Source organism: Ceratotherium simum, chromosome 18, assembly GCF_057802395.1.
Source record: "Ceratotherium simum simum isolate JZ-2026a chromosome 18, ASM5780239v1, whole genome shotgun sequence".
NCBI classification, from domain to species: Eukaryota; Metazoa; Chordata; class Mammalia; order Perissodactyla; family Rhinocerotidae; genus Ceratotherium; species Ceratotherium simum.
Window position 1 is genome coordinate 38181626 of NC_141917.1, and position 22789 is coordinate 38204414.

A 22789-nucleotide genomic window follows, 5' to 3' on the forward strand; every position below is an offset into this window, starting at 1 on the left:
ACTTAGGGCTATGTGGAAAAGAAGAAAGTGCTTATGGTAGCCAAGGGGCCCACACAAAGCAGCATACCCAGGAAGGCCTTGAACCTGCCCTGCTAGTCAGGAAGCATGTCAGGAGAGGTACTGTATCATGACTGTCGCTCTACTGCATCAAAGACTGCAGTGGTCCAGGTGTGGCAGAGGAATGTGTCCTCCTATGATGCACAATGAATGTGGTGTGTTCCAGGTTGTACAACAAATCATTTCGTGTTTTCTTTTCTGCAAGATGAAGGAGTTGGAGCGTATGATGTCTCATTGCTTTTCTTTCTAGAATCTTAAGAATCCGTCAGAGATGGCAGTCATTCCTAATTCTCCAAAACATGTTGCCAATGTCGTCAGAATCCGAACCGGATTGATGAAGGATCTGAGCTAGTTTGACAACTCTTGGGTACTGATAAAGAAGCTGACTGAAACTGGGGTACCTATAAAGAAAAGAGGCTGCAAGGCACGACCATTTATGCATTCAGCCAACATTTAGGCCTCCTTCCTATATTCCAGGCACCGCATCAGGCACTGGAAATGCAGAAGCAAATGAGACGCGGTCTGCTCAAGGCAGCTTTCTCAGTGGAGAAAAAATGAGCAAGAAAAGAGCCATTGGAGGCGGATCCCAGGCATAGGGCAAGACAGAGGCTGGGCAGCTACACTAGCCCAAGGAGTCCTTCAGCAGCGCAGGAAGTGTGGCTCAGAGCAATATCTGCTTTCCAAACAAGACAACAGAACTGTAGGAGCTTTCCCCTGACTGACTGGCAAAGGGGTGGCTTTTTAAAAAAGCCAAACAAATATCCGTCTTTTAGGGAGACACTGGCACGTGCCAGTTGATTCTGCCAATTTTTTATGGACAGAAATATCCAGGAGGGAAGAACTGGTGAGTCTTAAGCAGTAGAAGTCCCTCAAAAGGGACTGCCTTTCCTAAAGGGCGCCCCAAAGGGGCTGAACTACTTCCATCTGGGAGACAAAGACTCAGGCAGTGAGGACACAGGAGGGTGCACGTCTGGACTAATTTCAAGGCTTTTTCCCTCTTGCCTGATGTGGCAACAAGGCAAGATTTGTTCGTTTTATTTATTTATTTTCAATTGCTAAAGATTTTTCTTTTCCCCTTTCCCCCGCTCCCAGCCACTCCGCTTTGGGTTTTCCATATGACTCAATTCCTTCCGAAAGCGGAGTCGAATTCATAAAAGTGGTGGTGGTTGGGGGGCGGGCAGGCTGGGAGCCCCTGGGAGTCTTCACTACCTACGTTCCCACTCAGCCCCGGCGCGAGCGGCGGCCCGGGAGGGGAAAGCCAGCCTGCGCGGGGATGGCGGATAGCAGGCGAGCCCCGGAGGCCGGGGCCGGGTGACTGGGCGGCGGGCGCGGGAGGGTCTGCGGCGAGCGGCGCTGCTGCAGCCTCGGCACGGCCGCCGCCGCCCGCGGGCGCGAGTGTGCGCGGGTGTGGACGGCCGACGTGCGGGCCGCGAGGGGTGTGCGCGCGGGAGGCGGAGCGGGGCTCGCCCCTCGCCGGCGCCCGCCGCCCCGCCGGCGATCGCTCTCCGGCCGTCTCCAGCACCCTCGGCTCCCCACGGCCGTTGGTCCGGGCGGGGGAGGGAGAAAGTGAGACTCGGTGTCATCACCATCCATTGTCAGGAAGGGAGGAAATTGGAATCCAGCAGCGGCGAGCAGCAGCTGGGCGGTCACATCTGGGAATGCAAAGCCGACCTCCCCCTCCTCCTCCTCCTCCACCACCTCCTCCTCTCTCACCCAGGATCACTTCCGAAATCACTTCGTCTTCAGCCCCTGCCTCGGCCAGAGGTTTCATTTTTAACTGAATATTTACGAAAGCTGGAAGCGTGCGAGGGGGGTGGGGTGGGGTGGAAATAGCGGCTGCTTCTTTTCCAGGGATTTATTTAATGGGGATGTGTTCAAGGCAAGAGCGAATTCAGAAGGATATCGACGTCGTGATCCAGAAGTCCAGAGCAGAGAAGGACTGCCTGTTTGCAGGTGAGTTCTCGCTTTTCCGGAGCCTCGGACCCAGCGCCAGCTTCCTCCGGCCGCCCGCCGCCACCCTTCCCAGTTTTCTGACCGCGACGTGTGTGGCTGGGGGTGGGTTGCACGTCCCCATTCCGGGGTTCATTTGGCAGCAGCTGCTGCAGCGAGTGCAAGAGCCAAAAGGGGGAGGGGGCGCCAGCCTCTCCCTTGTCCCCTCCCCCCCAGGCTGGGGCAGCCACCAGCTTTGGGGCAGAACCCGGGTGGCCCGAGCGGGGGGTCTAGGCGGAGGGGCCATGCGTTGTATTTCCAGCCCCCTGTGAATGCCCGGAGCGTCCCAGCCCGCCTCCCCGGTTTCAGCAGCAGCGGCCGAGAGGGGCGGGTTGGACCCGCCGGGTTTGCGCAATGGGCTGAGCGGCGGCGGCGGCGGCCGGGAATGGAGCCCGCTGCGCTGCGCTACGCTGCGCTCGCCGGCTGCGCCCCGCGCCGAGCCCCCCCGGGGGGCAGCGCTGGGCCGATCTCCGGCCCCTTCAGCTCCCTCTAGTTCCCTCCGACTGGCAGTGCGTCGCCCCGGAAAGCGAAGGGATTCCCGGGGTTCCCGAAGCGCCCAGCGCTCCTGCCTGGGGGTCGCCTTTCGTCCATTTTGCTCCCCCGGGAGAGGGATCGGATTTTCCTTTCTCAGCCGCGAGCTCGGCGGGGGCCGCTTCCGGCCGCCCCGACCGGGAAATTCCCACCGTTGCCATGGCACCCGGCACTTGTTGCGGGGGGCGGCCTTCCACGGCGCCTGCCCGGGGTGAGCAGCATCCCCTCCCGCGCAGCGCCGAGAGGGGACCTCGCGGCTCTCCAGCCCTCGCCTCCCGCCCCGCCAGGCATCCCCTTGGCTCCACCAAGTAGGGGGTCCCAAGTCGCGAGCAGGGCTGAAAATCCACTCAAGGCGTAGCTTTTAACAGGACTTTCCCTTTCAGATTTCAGATACTCAGACTCCACCTTTACTTTCACCTACCTTGGCGGCCCCAAAAGGTATTTATGTGTATAGAGTTGCTTCATTTCCTGTTCAGAGGCTTGTGTTTCCTTTGTTCTTAGCATGTTCTGTGTTCGGGTTTTTTTTTTTTTCCTTGTCCTTTAGCCACATCCCTAACCTGAGGTCCCTCGGTTTTAAATAGAAGAGGAGAAATAAATATGTTTGATTCAAGTGTTTCTAAGATCACACACCACAGGCATGAGCAGAACTCTTCTACTCCTCATGTTCAAGTTGTTCCACAGTAGTAGCTTGTTCTTGAGGCACTGGGAGTTGACAGAGTCAAGCGAGTGGAAAAACCGGAATACTGAGTATGAAGTGAAATGCGTAAAACACATAAGATGTCACAACATAGTTTGATCACATGTGATGATTTTCCTGATGATTTGCGGCTGCACATTTCCATGTTTTCTGAAGGTTGGCATAAACATGCAGTTTGCTAGTTCTCCAGACTGTCCTTTTTTTTTAAGGAGCAGTATTTTGGTTTTCACATTTAGTTGTAGGAAAGAATTTGAAAGTTATATGTAGCCGGAGTGTATATCTTCTTGAGGGATAAGAATGAAAGATGCACATATTAATACTAAATTGTCAACAGCATGAAAGTAGCCCAAATCCAGTTTTGTATTTAGAAGGTAGAATTAATATGAAAAGCAGCCATTAAAATACACCTTGCTGTCTTCACTTGTTAAGTTAGCATTTTCTCCCTGTTAGCCTTTTGGGGTCACATATGAGAATTGTCAGATTTAGCCTTGCTGTTAGGACTTGACATTCAATGTCATTTGATCATATTCCAAAATATCTCTTAGCTAATGGAAACATTTATGAACATATAAATCGCAAAAGAAGCTTTCGTCTGTAAATACATTTTTAAAAAGCTTGGAATTAATGTGAATCTTTAAAATGCTTAGGATCTGTGTTGCAATCTACCTCTCAAAAAAGCTTTAATTCAAACAGTTATCAGCTTTCCCATATGTACAGAATGCCTAAGCCTCAGGATTAGCATATTGATTTGATTTACTAGTTGAAAATATAACATATAGTATGTACTTAGTGGGGGAGAATAAAATTACAGTATTTCTCAATTTACTTTAGTACCATCATCTTTGTAATTTTGAATAAAAAGAATAATTAAATTAGAGGAGATTGAGTTAAATTCACACTGCTCCTACACTTACTATCCAGAGGATGTTGGTGTATGACTAACACCCTCTTGGATTATTTTAACAGTTAAAATATCCTATGTGGCCCTTTGAAGACATACCCGAAACAATCAGATAGATATCTGCGTGAGTTGTCTGTTTCACAGTTGTTGCTGTTCATCTAGTGAGAGGGGTGGACTAGGAAAGCCTGGGTAGGCTTTTCAACTAAGTAGCTTTATTATTTTCAATAAGATACTTGAATTCTTTTGGCCTCAGTTTACCTTTCTGTACAACGAGGGAGTAAACCATACACTTAATCTCTAAGATCTGTTAGGTACTTTGCTAAGATTCTTCATCATCAAATTACTGAACTAGTATTAACATAGCAAGAGGTGGAGAAGGTATGAGTGCCTCCAGGAGCAAGGCCAGGGGGTTGGGATGAATAATTAACTAATCAAGATGACATCAGTTTTCACTGTAGGAACAAGTAGCATGGTTGCTGTTAAAGTAAGATGTGTTTCCTTTTCTGTTATTCTCCTAAGGGATAGTATTTTCTTTTGTCTCTGATTTAAATACCTGGGACTTGTATATCTAATGTGCAACAGCTGGTACAAATGTTGACATGATTGCTTTGTCTTCTCAAAAACTTATTCTATGAAACTATATATAAAAGATCGTTTTAGTGTAGTAATCATAATCCCTTTAATGATGACCCCTTTATGGGTTTGTAGCTAATGATAGAGAGGAATTTTTTTCTGAAACTAAAAATATATTGTTTTCATTAACTACATTAGAATCTGGTATTTATTATGTATTTCTCATTGAGACGTGTCAATTGGACATTTGAAATTAAAATAATCTTGCTCTGTTTTGATTTAGTGTGTTTATCAACTTAAAATATTCAGCTAATAGTGTCATTTCAGGTAAACTAGACTGACTTCACCATTAAAGGAAATGGGAATCTTATGGAGAGATAGTACATGATTATCTTGAATTATATTTAACTATCACTTCATCTAAACCATTGAGAACATATTTCAAGAATAATTTTTAATTCAAGTTGTAGATAAAACTTAATATACCTTTTCCTTACTGACACTTTCCAAGAATGAGTTATACTTTGTTCTGAAGGCAAGATGGATCTTACATGTTACTATTCAAGAAAAGAAATAATCTTTAGAATTTTTTTTACACCTACTTTTTTTATTGTTTCTGTGGATAAGAGGAAATGCCAAGAGGTGACTGTGTCAGGGCTGGCCAGTGGCCTAGTAAATTGGCCATTCATTTGGAGGTCGTTAGAGGGGTACAGTGCCTGTTAACATTTGCTGTTCGGCCTTTGCGGGCTTTAGGTGAGGAATGAGGGGGAGCAGATGGTCAGCTGGAAGACTGAATTCACTGAGTTTTCCCTAATGGGAAGATTCATGGAATTATTATTGTCCTCACTTTTGGATGTGCACGCTGAGGCTCAGAGAGTTTAAGAAACATGCTCAAATTGACTCAGTCAAATGATGGCGTTGCTGTGTAAACCCTGTTCTGTCCACTCTTGAAACTGGTGCTCATTACTCTACACTTGAGTTCTCAGCCTCTTTGAGCCTGGAGACAGTTTAACATCAAAAAATTATGCAGATACTTACTCGAGAGTGGGAATTTTAGTGTCTTTTGACTGAGAAATAAGGAGAAAGGAAGTGTTAAATGTTATGAATTTGATTATTAATACTATCTCCATATGCTTGAAAATTTGTGGCTTATATTCGGCAAGATTAATTCATTTTAGCAATGGTCTTTCTAACACCTTTGATTCCTGGACTCCTTAGAGTAACTCCACAGCCATCAGTGGTTCAGGGCGTGCCATAGGCTCCTACCCAGCGCTCCCTCCCGATTTCAGGGGTGTGCCAAGAACTATAAACCATAAACTACAAAGGGCCTCGGCTTTACACAATGTGTAAGTTTGTGCAGAAGTCATTCCTTCCATCTGCTTTGTAATGCTTGAGATCTCCTGCTGCTTTCTTTCTCCCTCATTGATGGGCAGTAAACTCCTTAAGACCACAGAGGTTTGGGGTTCTGGTCCTTCATCTCACTCGCAGTCAGATGTGCAGTTAGTGGTAGAAGAGACAGAAGGGATAAGGTGGGTGGTGACAGCTATCAAGGGGATGGGAGAGGAGGCTGAGTCCCTGGGGCCCATGGTTAACAAAAGGAGACAGCAGGGGACCCTGATGGGCCCGGCCACGGACCAGTTTGGGATTCCCTGATGGTGAGCTTTCAGCAAGGAAAGGATTGGGAAGATATAACTGAGGTTTTAAAAAATACACAGGTAATAATAGTTTATTGTAAAAAAAAGATTAGAAAAAGAGATAAACCCAAAAAAAGAAAATAAAAAAATACATGATTCCTCCATCTGCTGTTAATACATTAGAATTTATTCTTTCAGAATTTTTATGTCTATATGCCTATAAAATATATGTATGCATCCAAGGATTGTATTATCCTCTTGAGACCTCACTGTTTTTCACCCAAGAATATAACAATGCTTTTCCTTTACAAAGGATCTGAGAATAAAGACATATTTGTTAAATTGGGAGTTTTTAAATCAAGGGGTGTCACTCTGCGTGATGAGAAATCTAATATTTATATTAGAAATAATTAATAAATTAGAAATTTAATATTTGGCAGAATGTTCGGAGTTGCCTGCCTATGTCCACCCTTTACTGTGTGAAAAGACACTCCTTCATGTGGTCATGGGTAGAGTGCTATCTTTGGAAGCGCACCCCTTGTTTTAGGAGTTTCTGTCCACATAAGTTTTGGAACACCATGTGTGACCACTAACAATAGCATTCCACAATCCCTCAAAGCATATGCTACCTCCTCTTTCTCCTGGGCCTTTGCACATGCTGTGCGGAACACCCATCTGCATCCTGCCCTGCCACCTCTCCCCCTTCTCAGTCCTAGTCAGCCTTCCTTGTCGAGATATCTGCTAAGCCAAATTCCCCTGTGAGAAGCCTTTCTTGGCATCGTGCTGTGTAATTCTGCTAGGTGTTTCTAAAACTGTGTTACATTGTATTGTTAGCACTTGTTTACTTGATCATCTATCTGAAGGGAGGCCTCTTAGAGGCATGGTCTGTATTCATTGCAGTTTCGCCAGCCTCTAGCTCACTGCTTAGTACAATATGTTTTCTCAATAAACAGATGTTGAATTAATTACTAAATGAATGCCAAAAGTCTTCTGGCAGGTAAGAAGAAATTTCCTAACCAAAATGACCAGGTATAGAGATACTCAGGTACTTCAAAAAGCCCCCAGTCTGGTGACATCACTTGCAGTGGAGTTTCTTATGAATCCAGAGTGACAGAAGTTGCCTAGCCAAGTTATAAGCCCTGTTGTCTCTGTCACACGCTCAATGGCTTTCAGGGGACAGACAGATAATGCAGTTATTTAGGATAATAAGGAGTTATGGGGACTGTGGCACTCTGGAGAGTTTGGACTCTAAAAGTATTTAATTCAGTTTAAAAAATCAACAGCACTCTGATAATCAGGCAAATTTTGGGGAGCCTTACTCCACCTGGGCTCCCAGTGTATCATTGCCTAACTCATGGGATGCCATGCAGAGAAACAATCTACTTGATTGCTAAAGTGCTTTGGGTGTTTTTTTGACTTTCTTATAAAGGAGAAGTGTACATGCATGTGGGAGGGAGGGATGTGGGGGGATGAAGAAGTAATCCTATCATCTCAAAAAGATTCATCCATTTTCATCATGGAAAAAGTACATGCTCATTCTAGAAATCTTGAAATATGCAATTATTTTGAAATCATCAAGTGCTCCTTCAGGTTTCAGAATGAAAAGAGTGATCATTTTTTAAAATCAAAAATTAGCATGTTCCTCTTGGCAGTGGGGACTTGCTTCCTGTAATTTTATGTTACATCAGTTATTATCCAATCCAAAATAATGATTTTTTTTTTTTAAGTGTAGTCTTTGGAGCTCTGGGAACCTACCTGGGAAGCTGGGGTGACTGGTGGAAGGGAGTTCAAGGAAGCCGAATGAGTGAATGAGGTCTGGGCTTTTGTGTCCCTTTGTAAATTACAGATGCTCTGGCTCTTTTCTGTTCTGTATACAATTTTCTTTGAAAAACGATTTCATTTTTAAATGAGTTTTAAAACCGCTGACCTAAAATAACCACCAATTTAACTCAAGTGTAACTTTATTAAAGCTTATATATTAAAGAAATATTTAAACTCCATTTATTTCATGGGTTAATATAATACTAATAATCATATTTATTGGGCATAGTCTCTTCTATGTGTTTTGCCTGCCTTACATCCTGTGGTTGCAATGAAGACGAGTAGGTATTTTGTCAGCTATTTCACATTTTATGGCTAAAGAAACTGAGGCTTGGATAATTTAAATAACTTAGAGTTAGTAAGAAGCAGAGTTGGGATACATTGCAGTGTAAGTCAATGTTTATGTAAGGCTTAAGGAGCATTGGTTGAACTGGTGTGACTAGAGTAGTTGGGAATGTTTGGGGGTGGGGAGGGATTGCTGGTGGGATGCCTGCCAGGGGCAGCACTGGTTGGCAAAGGAAGTCCCTGAGCCCAGTGCTAAGCATCAACAGTTGGAAAATTATGTACATTGGCTTGGAATCCTTATGCAAATATTGGGCTGATCCATTTAAATTCCCCACCATTTCTCTCTGCAGCATTTTTTAAAAAACATGTAAGTGAAATTTCATCAGTCCTAAAAGTATTTTGTAATTCTTTGCACAGATTTGCTTTTGGATAGATTGTGCTGTTTAGTAGATAAATCTTGGTTTAAGACAGCTGCCACTGACTTAGTGTGGAATTTTAGTCAAGTTGTTGATGTGTAATCTTTTTCTTTTTCATTCTCTAAATTTCTGAAATCCCATCTTCCATGTACTCCCAGGAAAGACTAATAAGAAATATGCTTTTATTAATAAGGCTTGTCTTTCCTGTTTTATTGTGACATAATTTAGGTTTTCTGTTCGGTCATCTCACTTAAATGCCGGACACTTGAACCCAACACATCGAAACAACCCATCATTTCCTCTTTAAAAGAAGCGTCTCTTGCCAACCTTTCCCTGGTCAGTATCACATCATTTGAGCCAGATTTGGGGATCACAGCCTCAGGTTTCATGTATCCCTCCTGCTTCTTCACTTCCTTTGAAGCTCCACCGACTCTTGTTGAAATCATTGTTGGCATCTTCATCCCTCCCTGTGTCAACGCTTGGTCTGTGCGCTGATCACCTTGACTTCGGATGATGACTTTAACCCAGTGTCTTGAAATTCTTGATTAATTGCTTCTCCCCCATCCAGTTCATTTATCCCTGAATGCTTTAAGCGTGAATTTAATCATAGCTTTGATCTGCTCAGAAGCCTTCAAATGTGACCATAGTTTTCTCCATATAAAATTTATCCCGCTATTAGCTTTCGAGAGCCACCTTCCCCACGCACTCATATATATTGCTCAGGCTTCCAAACACCAACTTACTCCTGTTTGTTTATTGATCTCCTTGTCCCTCCACTCGACAGCAGTTTGTATTAATTTAGTGCATTAAGCATACACAGCTGTTCAAGGTTTGTTGATTGATAAGATCTGTGTTGCATAATATGCTTGGCTTGGATATCAAGATTATGGTTTTTATTATCACAAAGACCAGTTCGTCTAATCTTTTTCTTTGACCCCAAGTGGTGTCTCGGTGAAAATATATGACGGATTTATGCTCAAGAAGAGGATAGAGAGAGACCATGAGTAGAACAAAGTGAGAACGAGAAGACAAAATGAAATCAGAGGAGGATGGGATGAGAATATAAATAGATTATGTTCAATCTATTAGAGAATAACAACAACAACAAGTCTTGTGTAGTTTATTTGCATGTCAGTGACATCCTAGTTTGTGGCTAACACCTTCTTGGTATTAAATGGAGGATGCCAGGTCATTCAATGTTACATTTAAAAGGGAGACTTCCACTTAAACCTTTGTGCAGTCAGACCAATTTTCCCTGTACGGAAGTTAGCAGAAAGCTAGCTGCTAACAGACTTCTCCCAAGATGGTTTCTTTCTGAACATTTTGAAATGTAAATTGAAAAGACCTTACTAATGGCCTGAAGGTGTTCTTAGGATTTGTCAGCCAACTCTGAAATGCTGTAGTTATTTGGATTTTCATCATTGTTTTGTTTAAAAAACAAGTACAAGTTGTTGTTATCCAAGAATCACTTATAGAATATTTACTGTATTTGAAGTATAAAATTGAGCCAGAGACTAATATAACTACTTTACATTTGTTAGGCTTTCACATTTATGAAGAAAAAAGTGCAGACAAAATTGGAAAACGACAAACAAAAGTAATATTAAGGACAGAGCTGCGTAAAAGAGAATAAGTTTAAAAAAAAGTCACACACAAAAAAAGAATATTCTTTTTAAAGACCAGAACCCTAGTTCCTAGCAAAGTGCCTAGAATATAGTAAGTATTTCCTAATATTTCTTAAATGACAGTAGTATTTTTCCTACATTATATGATAGCATTTCCCAAACCGTTTAATTAGATGTTAGGTATGTGGCCAAATATGTCTGGGAAATGCTTAGTTAAACAATATTAAATTTAATGGTTGGCTTTTTAGAGCCTTTTATATGTTAATGTGAATTATGCATATCCAAGAGGTGAATGAAATATTCAGAGTTTTTCAGACTTATTTAATTACGGATCTGGAACATCTTGAGAGAGTTGTTTTGTGGAAAGCACTTTGGCAAACTGTGAGTCTTATTGAAAATAGTTTTTGAGTAAACAACAGTATAATAGAAATGGAAATTGATGGTTCACATTTTGTGAAGAATTTATTTTCAGCAATTTTTATAGAACTTGCTTTATGACAAGGAAGGCTTTATGACAGGTTAAAGGCATTTGGGATTTCATGCCAGTAACTTTTCTACATGAAGGTATGTTTCTCTGGGTCTCTCACCCTCTCCTCTGTTGTGTTGAATCCATTTATGATAAGGGCTCTCAACTAGCCCTGAAGTGAGCAGAGCCCTCTTTGGAGCATGATTAGAAGTCAGTCTCATAAGGAAGCATTAGAGATAGATTATGATTCTGTGTGGCAGAAGTAGTACTCATTATGTCCTCTTAAATTCTGTCACTTTGACTGCATGCAGTAGAGCTTCTCAGGGAGTAGACTTTGATGGAGTATGCTTTTGGAGAAGTTTGTGGTGAAGGAAGTCTGGACTTTATCTCAATGTTTCATTTCTTTGATAAATTACATTTAAAAAATCAGGGAGGGTATCTATTTTGTAAAATCATTTTCCTCCCAGTGCCCAAATGAGAAATTTACTGAAAGAGTTTTAAAGCATTTCTCACAATTTTTCAACGTTAGGACGCAAACTCCCCCTTTTTCAGGGAGTGTCAGTCACTCAACTTTAAGAAGCTGCATGTTAGTTGTGGTAACGTGTGTGGAGAATGAAGCCTCTGTTTTAAAGTGCACTCTTGTGGACACAGAGCCAGGTAAAGATTAAAGATGATTCATGTCAATGGTAGATGTAGTCCTGTATGAATACTCTGTAGCTTTTGTGATTCAGAGAAACAAGTGGAACCTCACTCGTGCCGAGAATCTAGTAAATTCTAGGTCTCTCTCATTTAGAAGTCAGCATGCAAAATCTTAACTGAGTGAATTCGCGATTGTGATAATACATGTGTCAGTCTATATGTATCCGTGTCATTGATCTTCTTAAGAACAAAGTCTTAGGTATTGGCATGTGGGTGACCTAAGCAGAATGCTAAAATCGGCTTCACGGATAAAAGCTGGTGGTGCAGTCATCATTTCTCATTAAAATACACCACAGCTAGATATGCAGCAAAAAAAAAGGCCCTTCAGCTGAGAAGTAGTCATTACTTTATTATCACCACAGAATTTGATATGATTTCTCTAGTGAATGTTCAAACTCATTTTTAGTTAACTAAAAAAGAAGTTTGAATTCACTGTGAGACAAATTCTTTCTTGATTCTTTTTGGAGCCGCCCATCCTTATGGGAAAACGAGCCTAGAATGGTGATTTCAGTGTTTGAATTAAGTGATTTCAACGAGAATTGCATGTCCTTGGCTGAATTTGGCCCCAAAATGATTAAACTTGGGCCAAGAAAGATTTTAAACTTAATTTTTTGAAATTGTACTAGTTTGATTAGTGTGAGCGTCCTGTGTCGACTTCCTATGTCATTAATTTAAAATTTCCAGTGTCTTCATTTCTTGATGTCCAATACACACAAAATCCTTTCCAACTATAGGTAATTGGCAGGGAAAAATTTACTTAGGGCAGTAGTTTCACGAAAGGTTTTTTGAATCAGAGAAATGTTGACATTTTCAGCTGTTGGGGTACATTCTGGGAAATGTTACATTTCAAATGTACTTTTAAATGAAAATGCAGATGCTTACCACTATATACCTATCAGAATGGCCAAAATCCAGAACACTGAAAACACTAAATGCTGGTGAGGATGTGGAGCAACAGGAACTCCTGTTTGTTGCTGGTGGGAATACAAAGTGTCGGTACAGCCACTTTGGAAGACAGTTTGGGCAGTTTCTTGTGAAATTAAACATACTCTTTCATGCACCTTGGTGTTTACCCAAAGGAGTTGAAAACTTATGTCCACACAAAAACCTGCACATGATGTTTATAGCAGCTTTATTTAAAATTGGCAAAACCTGGAAGAAACAAAGATGTCCTTCAGTAGGTGAATGGATAAGTAAACTGTGTTACATCCAGACAGTGGAATATTATTCAGCGCTGAAAGGAATGAGCTATCAGGCTATGAAAAAACCTGGAGGAAACTTAATTCATATTACTAAGTGAAAGAAGCCAATCTGAGAAGGCTACATATATGATTCCAACTATATGACATTCTGGAAAAGTCAAAACTATGGAGACAATAAAAAGATCAGTGGTTGCCAGGGGTTAGAGGGAAGGGAGGGATGAATAGGCAGATCACAGGAGTTTTAGGGCATCAAAACTATTCCATATGATACTATATGGTGGATACATGTCATTATCCATTTGTCCAAATCCAGAGAATATATAACACCAAGAGTAAACCCTAAGGTAAACTATGGCCTCTTGGTGATGATCATGTATCCGCGTAGGTTCATCATTAGTAACAAATGTACCACTCTGATGGGGGATGTTGATAATGGGGGAGGCTGTGCATGTGTGGGGGTAGAGGGTAAATGGGATATTGCTGTACATTGTACTCAATTTTGCTGTGAACCTAAAACTACTCTAAAAAATGAAGTCTGTTACAAAAAAGCCAGAGGAAAAAAAAAAAGACAGGTTACCAAGACCTTTTCAACTTCTAGATAAGGATTCTGATGTATAGAAAGTTTTAAGAACTTGTTTTTACATTACACGGGCATACAAATTTGAATCAGGAAAATATAAAATTAGCTATTTATTTTTATTAAATAAAAATGTCTTGGCACAAAACTAAAATGGATAACCTATATTATGGTTTTAGCATGTGACTAATTACACAAAAGAAAATCAGAATTTTAAATTGGAAATCTGTCAATTTTATGCAAATATATATAATCTATAAAATACTAAACAATAAATAATTATTTAGTATTCCAAGAAATACTAATGACTATTACAAAAACTCTTTGCCTACTGATTTTCTAGTCAACACAGAAATACAGTATTTAATAATGCCAGTGCACTTCTCAAATAAAACCAGATAGGAGTTGGTGCTGTCAGATATTTCCATGTCTGAGTCCTGAGCTTCAGGATAAAACATACTTGAAATGTGTGTGTGTGTCTTTCTCCCACACACACACACATCCTTGTGCACACATGTTACATGCACAAACCTGCAAAACATATTGAAATTACAGTGCATTTTAAGTTTTCCTCTGTAAACAAACAAAAATAACATTCTAAACTACATTTGCAAACATCAAGAAAATAATAATATACCTATTTCTTTCTCTCTCATACACACACACACACACACACACGCACACGGTTCTCAAAGATGGGAAGCATTGAGAATTGAATTACCCTGGAAATGTTTTCTTTTTGAGAGGAGTTGGTAGGCAAGGGACATTATATAGTTTAAAAAATTACTGATACCACATTACTACTTTTAGAAGCGTTACAGACATACATAAAATTCTTAATGAATATAAGTTGGACTGTGTTTACAGATTAATTGTAGTCTAAACATTTTTCAGGGTTTATGAAATTGCATTTTATATTTTCCAAAGAAGATGTTGCAAATGTTGGTTAAGTTATGATTATTTAAAAAATTCTTTCTGACCCTTAACATTACAGTGTGGTGTAGATTGATTTGGATTCCTTTTAACCAACCAGTCAAATGACTTAACCTCCCTGAGTCTTGATTTTGTCATCTGTGTAATGGCAGTAATATTGCAGGGTTTTCAGGATTGCACCACACAGTATGCTGAGTAAGGGGATCCCAAAGACTGCTTTCAGGCTCAGTGATTCACTAGAAGGGATCACAGGACTCAGAGAGCTGTTACACTCGCAGATATAGTTTATTACCACAAAAGGATACAGATTAAAATCAGCAAAAGCCCAAGGCTCATTGGGCTAAGTCCAGGAGAAACCAGGCACAAGCTTCCAGCAGTCTTGTCAGTAAAGCCGTGTGGATGTACTTAATTTTCCCAGCAATGATGTGTGACAGCATGTGCGAAGTATTGCCAACCAGGGAAACTCATGTGTGCCTTGGTGTCCAGGGTTTTTGTTAGAGGACAGTCACATAGGCATGCTGCACCTCTGTGACTGGACCTCAGCCGCTCAGGCTCCAGAGCAAAAACAGGTGTTCACTATAAATCACATTTGTTAGCATAAACTGTCTGAGCAAATGGGTACTGTGTGGCTCAAGACCTTAGGCATACAAAAACACTCTTACCAGGCAGAATAATCAGGAGCTCAGAGCTCATTTCCTAGGAACTGGCCAAGGGCCAGTCTTGAAGATAAGCCTTTCTTAGGAATGAGCAACGTTTGAGCAACCAAGGCCTGAGTTGACCCTTTTTTGCACGTGTGCTGGTGTCCAGCACAGGAGCTGACAGAGAAGGCAGTGCTTAATATCATTATTCATAGCCCTAGCCTAGGTCTAATTCCTGGAGTCTGGATCTCATGAGCAAGCAGAATAAGGAAAAAAAAAATGCCTTTTTCTTGTAGGATGACCCCTCTAACTGACTTGGAAGTATAAAATTTTCTTGATTTAAAATGGTATTAATTTGCAAGATGTGCTATTGTTGAGTAACAACTTCTAATAAGAACTGCATTAAATGTACATAAAAGTAAAAAAAAAAATAGCAATAGCATACTTTCATTCGTATAATTGTATGCTCTTTTTTTTTCTGTGTCATAAAAGTCCAAATCGAAACCTTTGCTGTTGTTAGAGTGGCAAGATTCTCCAGACTCCCTTTTGGCCATTATCAGATCACCTTAGCATTCTGGTGATACTGCTTTTCCATTCCCACGTTCTGGGTTCCTGCTCTTCACCTATAACTGTACAAGAGTTAGGATTTTTTTTTTAATTTGAAAAATTATAGGTTTTTGTCTACATTTTTTTATTTGATTATCCTTATATTTTTTTCCCTTTCTTTAATTGAGTCGTGTATCATTGAAAATTACAGTTTCCCTGGAAAGTCAGCTGAAACCTGTTTCAGGGCCACCATAAGAGCCCTTCTCTTGGCAGGTGCCTCACGTTGTACCAGCCTCACCCACGCTTAGAAAGTGTGTGAATATTCTGGTACATTTGCAGGTTCTATTGACTTTTCTTGGATTGTCTGACAGGTAACAATCCTCTCCATAGGAGAAAACATCTTTTTATTTCAGGGCTGCATCATACCTTTACTGAACAGGCAAGTGGTGATTTCAATGCAGGTGACACAGGGGTGACAATCAAATGAAGTGAAATATTCTGTTGAATCCTCACTTTGCTGACGCCGGCAGATAAATGCCACAACTTCCTCCTGCGTAGTGGTTAGGATGTTTCTTTTAATGTGTATTTTAGAGACCTAAGTAAAAAACATGAGTTTTATAATCAAGAAAATTCAATAACCGAACAAAGGCTTACTGAACAACTAATATGGGACAGGCAAAGAATTCCTAATTCCTGCTTCTAAATTACCGTCATGTTTTTGTCCCAAGCAAATTTCTCATTTACTCCACGTAAAGGGTGTCTAGAGAAGCTGTTGGAAGGAAAAGGTGTCTGGAACAACTTTATACATACTGATAGCCTGGATTGCCTCAACATTTACATTTTTAATTGAAGTATCTGTTTGATAATTTAAATTAATTTTAAGCAGTGTAATAAAGGGCATGCTCTTCAGATTCATCATTAGGCTTGCCACTTCTGCTGCCTTCATCACCCTGGATCAGTGCCCTTTATTCTTATTTTTCATGGCTCCCTCCCTTCTACTTCTCGTGCCCTACACGCTCTGTAGAAGCTTCCAGCACTTTTTCTTTTTTCACAATGCCTCTCATGGCTGTTGAAGTTGCTGCAGCAAGCAAGGTGGGAAGCAGGAAGGGTGAGTGAGCAGAGAGGTCATTTGTAAATCGTCGGCGTTCTTACTGCTCCTCCGTTCACTTCATGGCTGTCTGTCTCTCTCTGTGCATGTCTGTTTACAATATCTAAAATAGATGCACACATCTACAATTTTTATAGAGCAACTATCATCACAATTAAAACCCCGGGGGGAATAGATTATTTTTAAGGAAATACCAATTGGCAAATAAATGAGCTGATTCTCCCCCGCCAAAACTTGCTTAAGTGTATTGATCCCATGCACTCAATAAAGACGAGCACTACTGCTTCATAAAGTGCAGTTGGCCCTCAGTATCTGCAGGTTCCGCATGCACGGATTCAACCAACCACAAGTTGAGAAGCTTACGATGGTTGCGTCTGTACTGAACATGTACAGACTTTTTTTTCTTGTCATTGTTCCCTAGTAATACACTATAACAACTATTTACAAAGCATTTGCATTGTACTAGGTATCGTAAGTAATCTAGAGATGATTCAAAGTATAGGAGAGGATGTGCGTATGTTATATGCAAATACTATGCCATTTTGTATGAGACTTGAGTATCTGTGGATTTTAGTATCTGTGAGGGTCCTGGAACCAGTCCCCCGTGGATACTGAGATAGGACTGTGTGTTTCACTTTCATATGCCAGTAACTGAGCCTTCTCCTTTTTAAGGGTTAGTTTCTAAGTGATGTTGGAAGCCATGTGGTAAGAGGACAGAATTATAAAATCGTATTTAAATAAAAAAGTAAAATCTTGACATATTTGGCACAGATCCGTCAGCCCTGTACACTTTCTTAGGACTTGAGGGCATGCCTGACTTTCGTAAAAGTGATGCATTGTCATTCAAACAAACAAGCAAAAATTATTTTTCGTACCCTACTTGAAAAGGAACGTGAATACCTTCAGTATATTAAAAATTTTGCAAATGGTTGAAATTTTATAAAATGCTGAGTTTTATCTTTTTTTCATGAATTCAAAAGATAGGCCTTCCTTTTCTTAAAAATTAATTTACTTAGATAATTTCCCAGATAATAGGACACGAATGAGTTTTAGTTCCATAGATATAAGAATAGAAGAATCATAAATATATCTGATCCCATTAGAAAATACTACTTTTTCTTAAAATTTTAAATGACAAGAACTTAATGACTTAAATCTCTCTTGTTTCATTTTAAAAAATTATTTCAGTAAAATACAATTGAGGAATTGAGATTTGTTTTCCCAATATCTGCAAGCTTGTTTTTGGCTTAAAATTGTGTGTTTGGCTTTGAATCCAGTTCATTCATTCTTTTTTTTTGTGTGAGGAAGATTAGCCCTGAGCTAACATCTGTTGCCAATCCTCCTCTTTTTGCTGAGGAAGATTGGCCCTGGGCTAACATCCATGCCCATCTTCCTCTACTTTATATGGGACGCTGCCACAGCATGTCTTGACAAGCGGTGCGTCCGTCCGCACCGGGGATCAGAGCCTGCGAACCCCGGGCCGCTGAAGTGGAGCACTCGAACTTAGCTGCTACACCACCAGGCCGGCCCCCAGTTCATTCATTCTTAAAGGTCTGTTGGGTCACTCATCTATGAGGCAAAAGTTGTGTAAGCATCCTGGATGTGGATAGTCACTTTTAAGCATCTTTTAGATCCTGTTTACTTAAAATGAGAGGGGATTTGCATTAGGAAGCTGCATAGGAAGGGTGACAAACATTCCTCTTTGAGATCTATAGCAGCAAGTTTACAGATTCGTTATTCTAACAACTCTCCATTGTTTTTAAGAGCTTCATATAAACTTTAATTCCAATTTCAACTGCTTGTGAAGCAGTTGATCCAAAATAAAATTAAAGTCCTTGCTTTGAAGTTGTAGAGGAGACTCAAGAATCAGAACAGAGTTTCTTGCAACCTGAAGTTCTTTAAGCCTCTGTGAGTTTAAGGACTAAGTAAAAAAGCACACTATTTAGTGTGATCATTAAGGGGGAACTGTTCTAGTGGTTGCTGTGACCTGGTTAAGGAACGTTCCAGCCCTGAATCCCCTCTTCTGTCCTGTGTCTCGCCACACCCCAATCTTCTTTTCCTCTGTGCTTGTAATATTATGTGATTGGAACCCAAATAACCAAGCTTGTTAGAATCCTGTTTAAAATGGCACAGACTTTGTTCAGGGATCTGAGGGAACATAATGACGTGGCTTTGTGACATATTTTTTGATAGTTTAAAATCATTTTGTATATTTTGTTTTCTTCTGTGCCTAGTTTTATGGTTATTATTATTTCATATCCTCTGACTTAGAGTTTTGGCTACAAGCAGTATAAATGTTGCATATAGTACTATTTGTCATATTGACAGATGGCAGTGTATAGATGATTGAAATTTTGCTGTTTGATCAAGGCTGTGCCATTAGAAAGTTGTTTTTCCAATTATCAGTGCATTCTCTACTTCTGAGTGGAGAAACCTAGATCTGAGCTGAGCATAACTGAATACACTCCAAAGGGAGGAGCTCACATTCGATGCCACTTCCTTTGCTTATAAATTGTTCATTCCGTTTGAATATGAATAAAGTTTTTCTACCAAGAATCTGAAAGTAACATTTTGCTAAGCTAAATTTTAATGAAATCGTTTGGGCTTATTTATAGTCACTTAACATTTTCAGTTCATGTGTTAATATTAATTCTACTTACTGGAGAGAAAGTACAGAAATGCTGTTCGGTGTGATAACCACCTTGTTACTGCAGAAATGTAGAAGTTTGGCATTTTAAATATCAGATGTTTTAAGTTAAAACAAAAAAAAAGATTGCCAGTGTACCACAGCACAGAGATAATCTATGTTTGCTCGTGTCCCTGTAATCTTTCCCTTACAAAGTTAAGCTTAGAGGCATTATACTATTTTAAATTTTCAAAATTAGGTCACATAAATATTGTGTCAGATTTCCAATTCATAAGTGGTATCCTCATGAATAGTGAAGATAGGATATATTTATATCCTACTAATTGCCTAGCTGTGGATCAGCAGATGTGAACATAGAGTAATAGAGTAATAATGGTATTTTCAAATGTTAATAAACTGTTTTTCTGTGATCTCTTATCTACAAATGTGGTGACTTTTTTTTTCTTTCCTTCCTGAACTAATTTTGGAACATATGGTCTGATAAGTGTGAGTACATTTGGGGAAGGCAAGATAGAATGCTTCAAATCTGGGCTGACCTGGAAAAATCTTGGTCCCAGTATTTGTGGATTAGAAGGGAGAGGGACTGAAAAGGAATTTAAAAGCAATGGAATAACAGAGAGAATATATTAGTAGCAAAACTCGGGGATCCCAGGGATTTATCCTGAAGAGATTGAGAGTTCGTGTGGTTAATGCAGCAGGGGCTCAAATTGAAAGCCATCCACCTAGGAAATGATTTACAAACCCTGGTGCTAGCTGGAGTGTGAGTGCTTTATTTGCTTTGAGGAAGATGTTTGACCCTTCTTATAGATTCCATCAATTTCAGATGTAATGTAAATACATTTTCCCTTTGGCTATTTTACAAGGACGTTGAGGATTAATTAAATTTAAAAGAAAGTAGTGCATTGAACTCCCAGGAGACGGAGGAGCTGTTTATCATTTTCTCATCATTCATTCCTTATTCATTCATTGTACAAATATTTGTTGAATACCAATTATATTGAAGACACTGTACCAGGTGCCCTAATTGGGAATACAGAGATGAATGATTAGGGTGACTGCTGCCCTCATTATGTTATGCGCTCATATTTTATTTTTAAAATTTCCATTGTATGAGTAATTGTGCAGGGATATCATATTGCCAGTCTCAGCAATAGTTGGTCTTTGACTAACATCACTGATGCATATTTTTACTTTGTAAATTCATTTTTCCTTTCTAAATTTAGAACTACTCTTTACCTTCTGCTGTAAGAGAGGCGTAACATCATTTTCTGTATTATAATCAGTGCTTTATGAACTATTTTTCTTACTAAAAAAATAAACACAAATTATAATAACAAACCAAAATAAATTCTCTACACATTACTTCTTCCATTAAAATACATGGGTCTTGGGCCAGCCCCGTGGCTTAGCGGTTAAGTGAGCGCGCTCCGCTGCTGGCGGCCGGGGTTAGGATCCCGGGCGCGCACTGACGCACCGCTTCTCTGGCCATGCTGAGGCCGCGTCCCACATACAGCAACTAGAATGATGTGCAGCTATGACATACAACTATCTACTGGGGCTTTGGGGGGGGGGAATAAATAAATAAAATCTTTAAAAAAAATAAAATAAAATACATCGGTCTTATTTTATTTTTTTATTTATTTATTTTTTTGTGAGGAGATCAGCCCTGTGCTAACATCTGCCAATCCTGCTCTTTTTTTGCTGAGGAGCACTGGCCCTGGGCTAACATCCGTGCCCATCTTCCTCCACTCTATATGGGTCGCCGCCACAGCATGGCTTGCCAAGTGGTGTGTTGGTGTGTGCCCAGGATCTGAACTGGAGAACCCTGGGACCCTGCAGCGGAGCACGTGCACTTAACTGCTTGCGCCACTGGGCCGGCCCCTACATAGGTCTTATTTTAAATGGCACATTGAGAGTAATTTTCACCTCATATTGTTATTTGTGAAAATATTACTAAATGGAAATTTTAAAAAAGAAAGTCTCTAATATTCATATTCTTTAATTAGCATTAAAGAAGCATACATTAATCTGCAGTTTGCATTAAAATGTTAATTATCAAAGACATAAACTTAGACATTTCCAATAAGCATTTATAGGCTATTCTAGGAGAAAAATGCACACTATTTTCCAAAGAGGCTGGTGAAGGTTTTCCGGCTTAGATGACTTTTTACTGGTTGGTTCTTGAAGTTCATTGAATAATGAGTGAACAGTTTTGACGACCAGCCTGAAAACATTAATCTTTCATTTCAGTCTGAGCAAGTGAAAGTAGATAAATTTGTAATGTGTGCCTGATTCTCCCCTTTGGGTTTGAACAGAAATAAAGACTCTACTTCCTAAATTAGTATAGAAAGGAGGAGAATTTCTCTCGTTGATTATTTTTCAATTAGGTTTTGTGTTTTTGGAAAAGGAAAATAATAGTGCTGGAATTAGTAGCCTTTGTCGCTGCCAGATAATGTTGATATGTCCATGTCTTGGGTCGGTTGTATAAAACAATAGTTAGGCATGTAGTCTCCAGATAAAAATCTGTCAAGAGGTAAGAATGCTGAACTAACATGAAAAGTATGGGCTGAAAAAATGCTGCATTGAGAATAACGGTGTGACAACTAAAGTTTTATATATATTCATATATTCTATTTCTATTTTCTATATTCTATATATTCTATTTCTCTTCTACATAATGTCATAAAAAAGATAAAATGTCTAAATGTAGTCTTGACAGAGTACCAGCATCCAACTTCTGCTTAATTCACTTGAGCCTATCAGAAACCTTATGACAATATTTTAGGCTCACCTAATATTATTTGTGAACTGGTGTCAGGAGTGATTTTCCAGGAATCTCTTGACTTCCGTATTTATAGCATGGACTTTTAAAAATGATTTTATCAGTAGGGCTACTTTGAAAGCCAGGAGCTTAGTAAATGTCACAAATGGTGTATATTTCTATTCCCGCCTCCTGTTCCTTTCCCAGAAGCAGGGTGTGGGATGAGGTCTCTTTGTAGGTGGTGTGCTTGCTGGGCAACTGGATACTTGTGGTTCTGCTGCAGTGAAGATCCAGTGAAGATCCAGTCATTTAACACCATTGCTTCAGCTGTCCCACTTAAAACAATTGCTCTAGAATAGTTATGCATAAGCTCCTTTTTCAGAAATGCAGATTTTATGATACTCCTAATCATTCTCCTTGCATTTAGTTAAAAAATGTTATTTGTAGTTGATTAGAGAATGGGGTTAAGGAAGCCAGGATTTCTGGAATGTTCGGATCACTCTTGTCGAGCGTGGAGAACCATACAAGAGCTGTGTGTCTTGACGTTTGTGTGTCAGGATGCCTTCATTTGCTAGTGACGGAATACCCAACTCAGATTGGCTTAACTAAAAGAGGATTTTCTTGTGTATCTAACTCTAGATTCGGTGCTAAATTGGGTTTCCAGATTGATTGGTTCAGCGTTT

The 22789-nt window shown here is 40.3% G+C and overlaps 1 protein-coding gene across 3 annotated transcripts in view; it reads left to right on the top strand.

The window, feature by feature from the left end:
- Positions 1-717: 717 nt before the first annotated feature.
- The window catches only part of PARP8 (poly(ADP-ribose) polymerase family member 8), a 171920-nt gene continuing 149848 nt past the window's right edge, over positions 718-22789 (top strand). Inside the window, exons 1-3 of one of the 3 annotated variants that reach the window (XM_087443264.1) lie at positions 718-901; positions 1909-2010; positions 2961-3015. In XM_087443264.1, the coding sequence (XP_087299390.1) occupies positions 871-901; positions 1909-2010; positions 2961-3015 (188 nt within the window). In that variant the 5' untranslated portion in view covers positions 718-870. Of the gene's footprint in view, positions 902-1540; positions 1822-1908; positions 2011-2960; positions 3016-22789 lie in introns of those variants that run through there. The other 2 variants (XM_087443265.1, XM_014781621.2) reach the window with 2 other exon arrangements.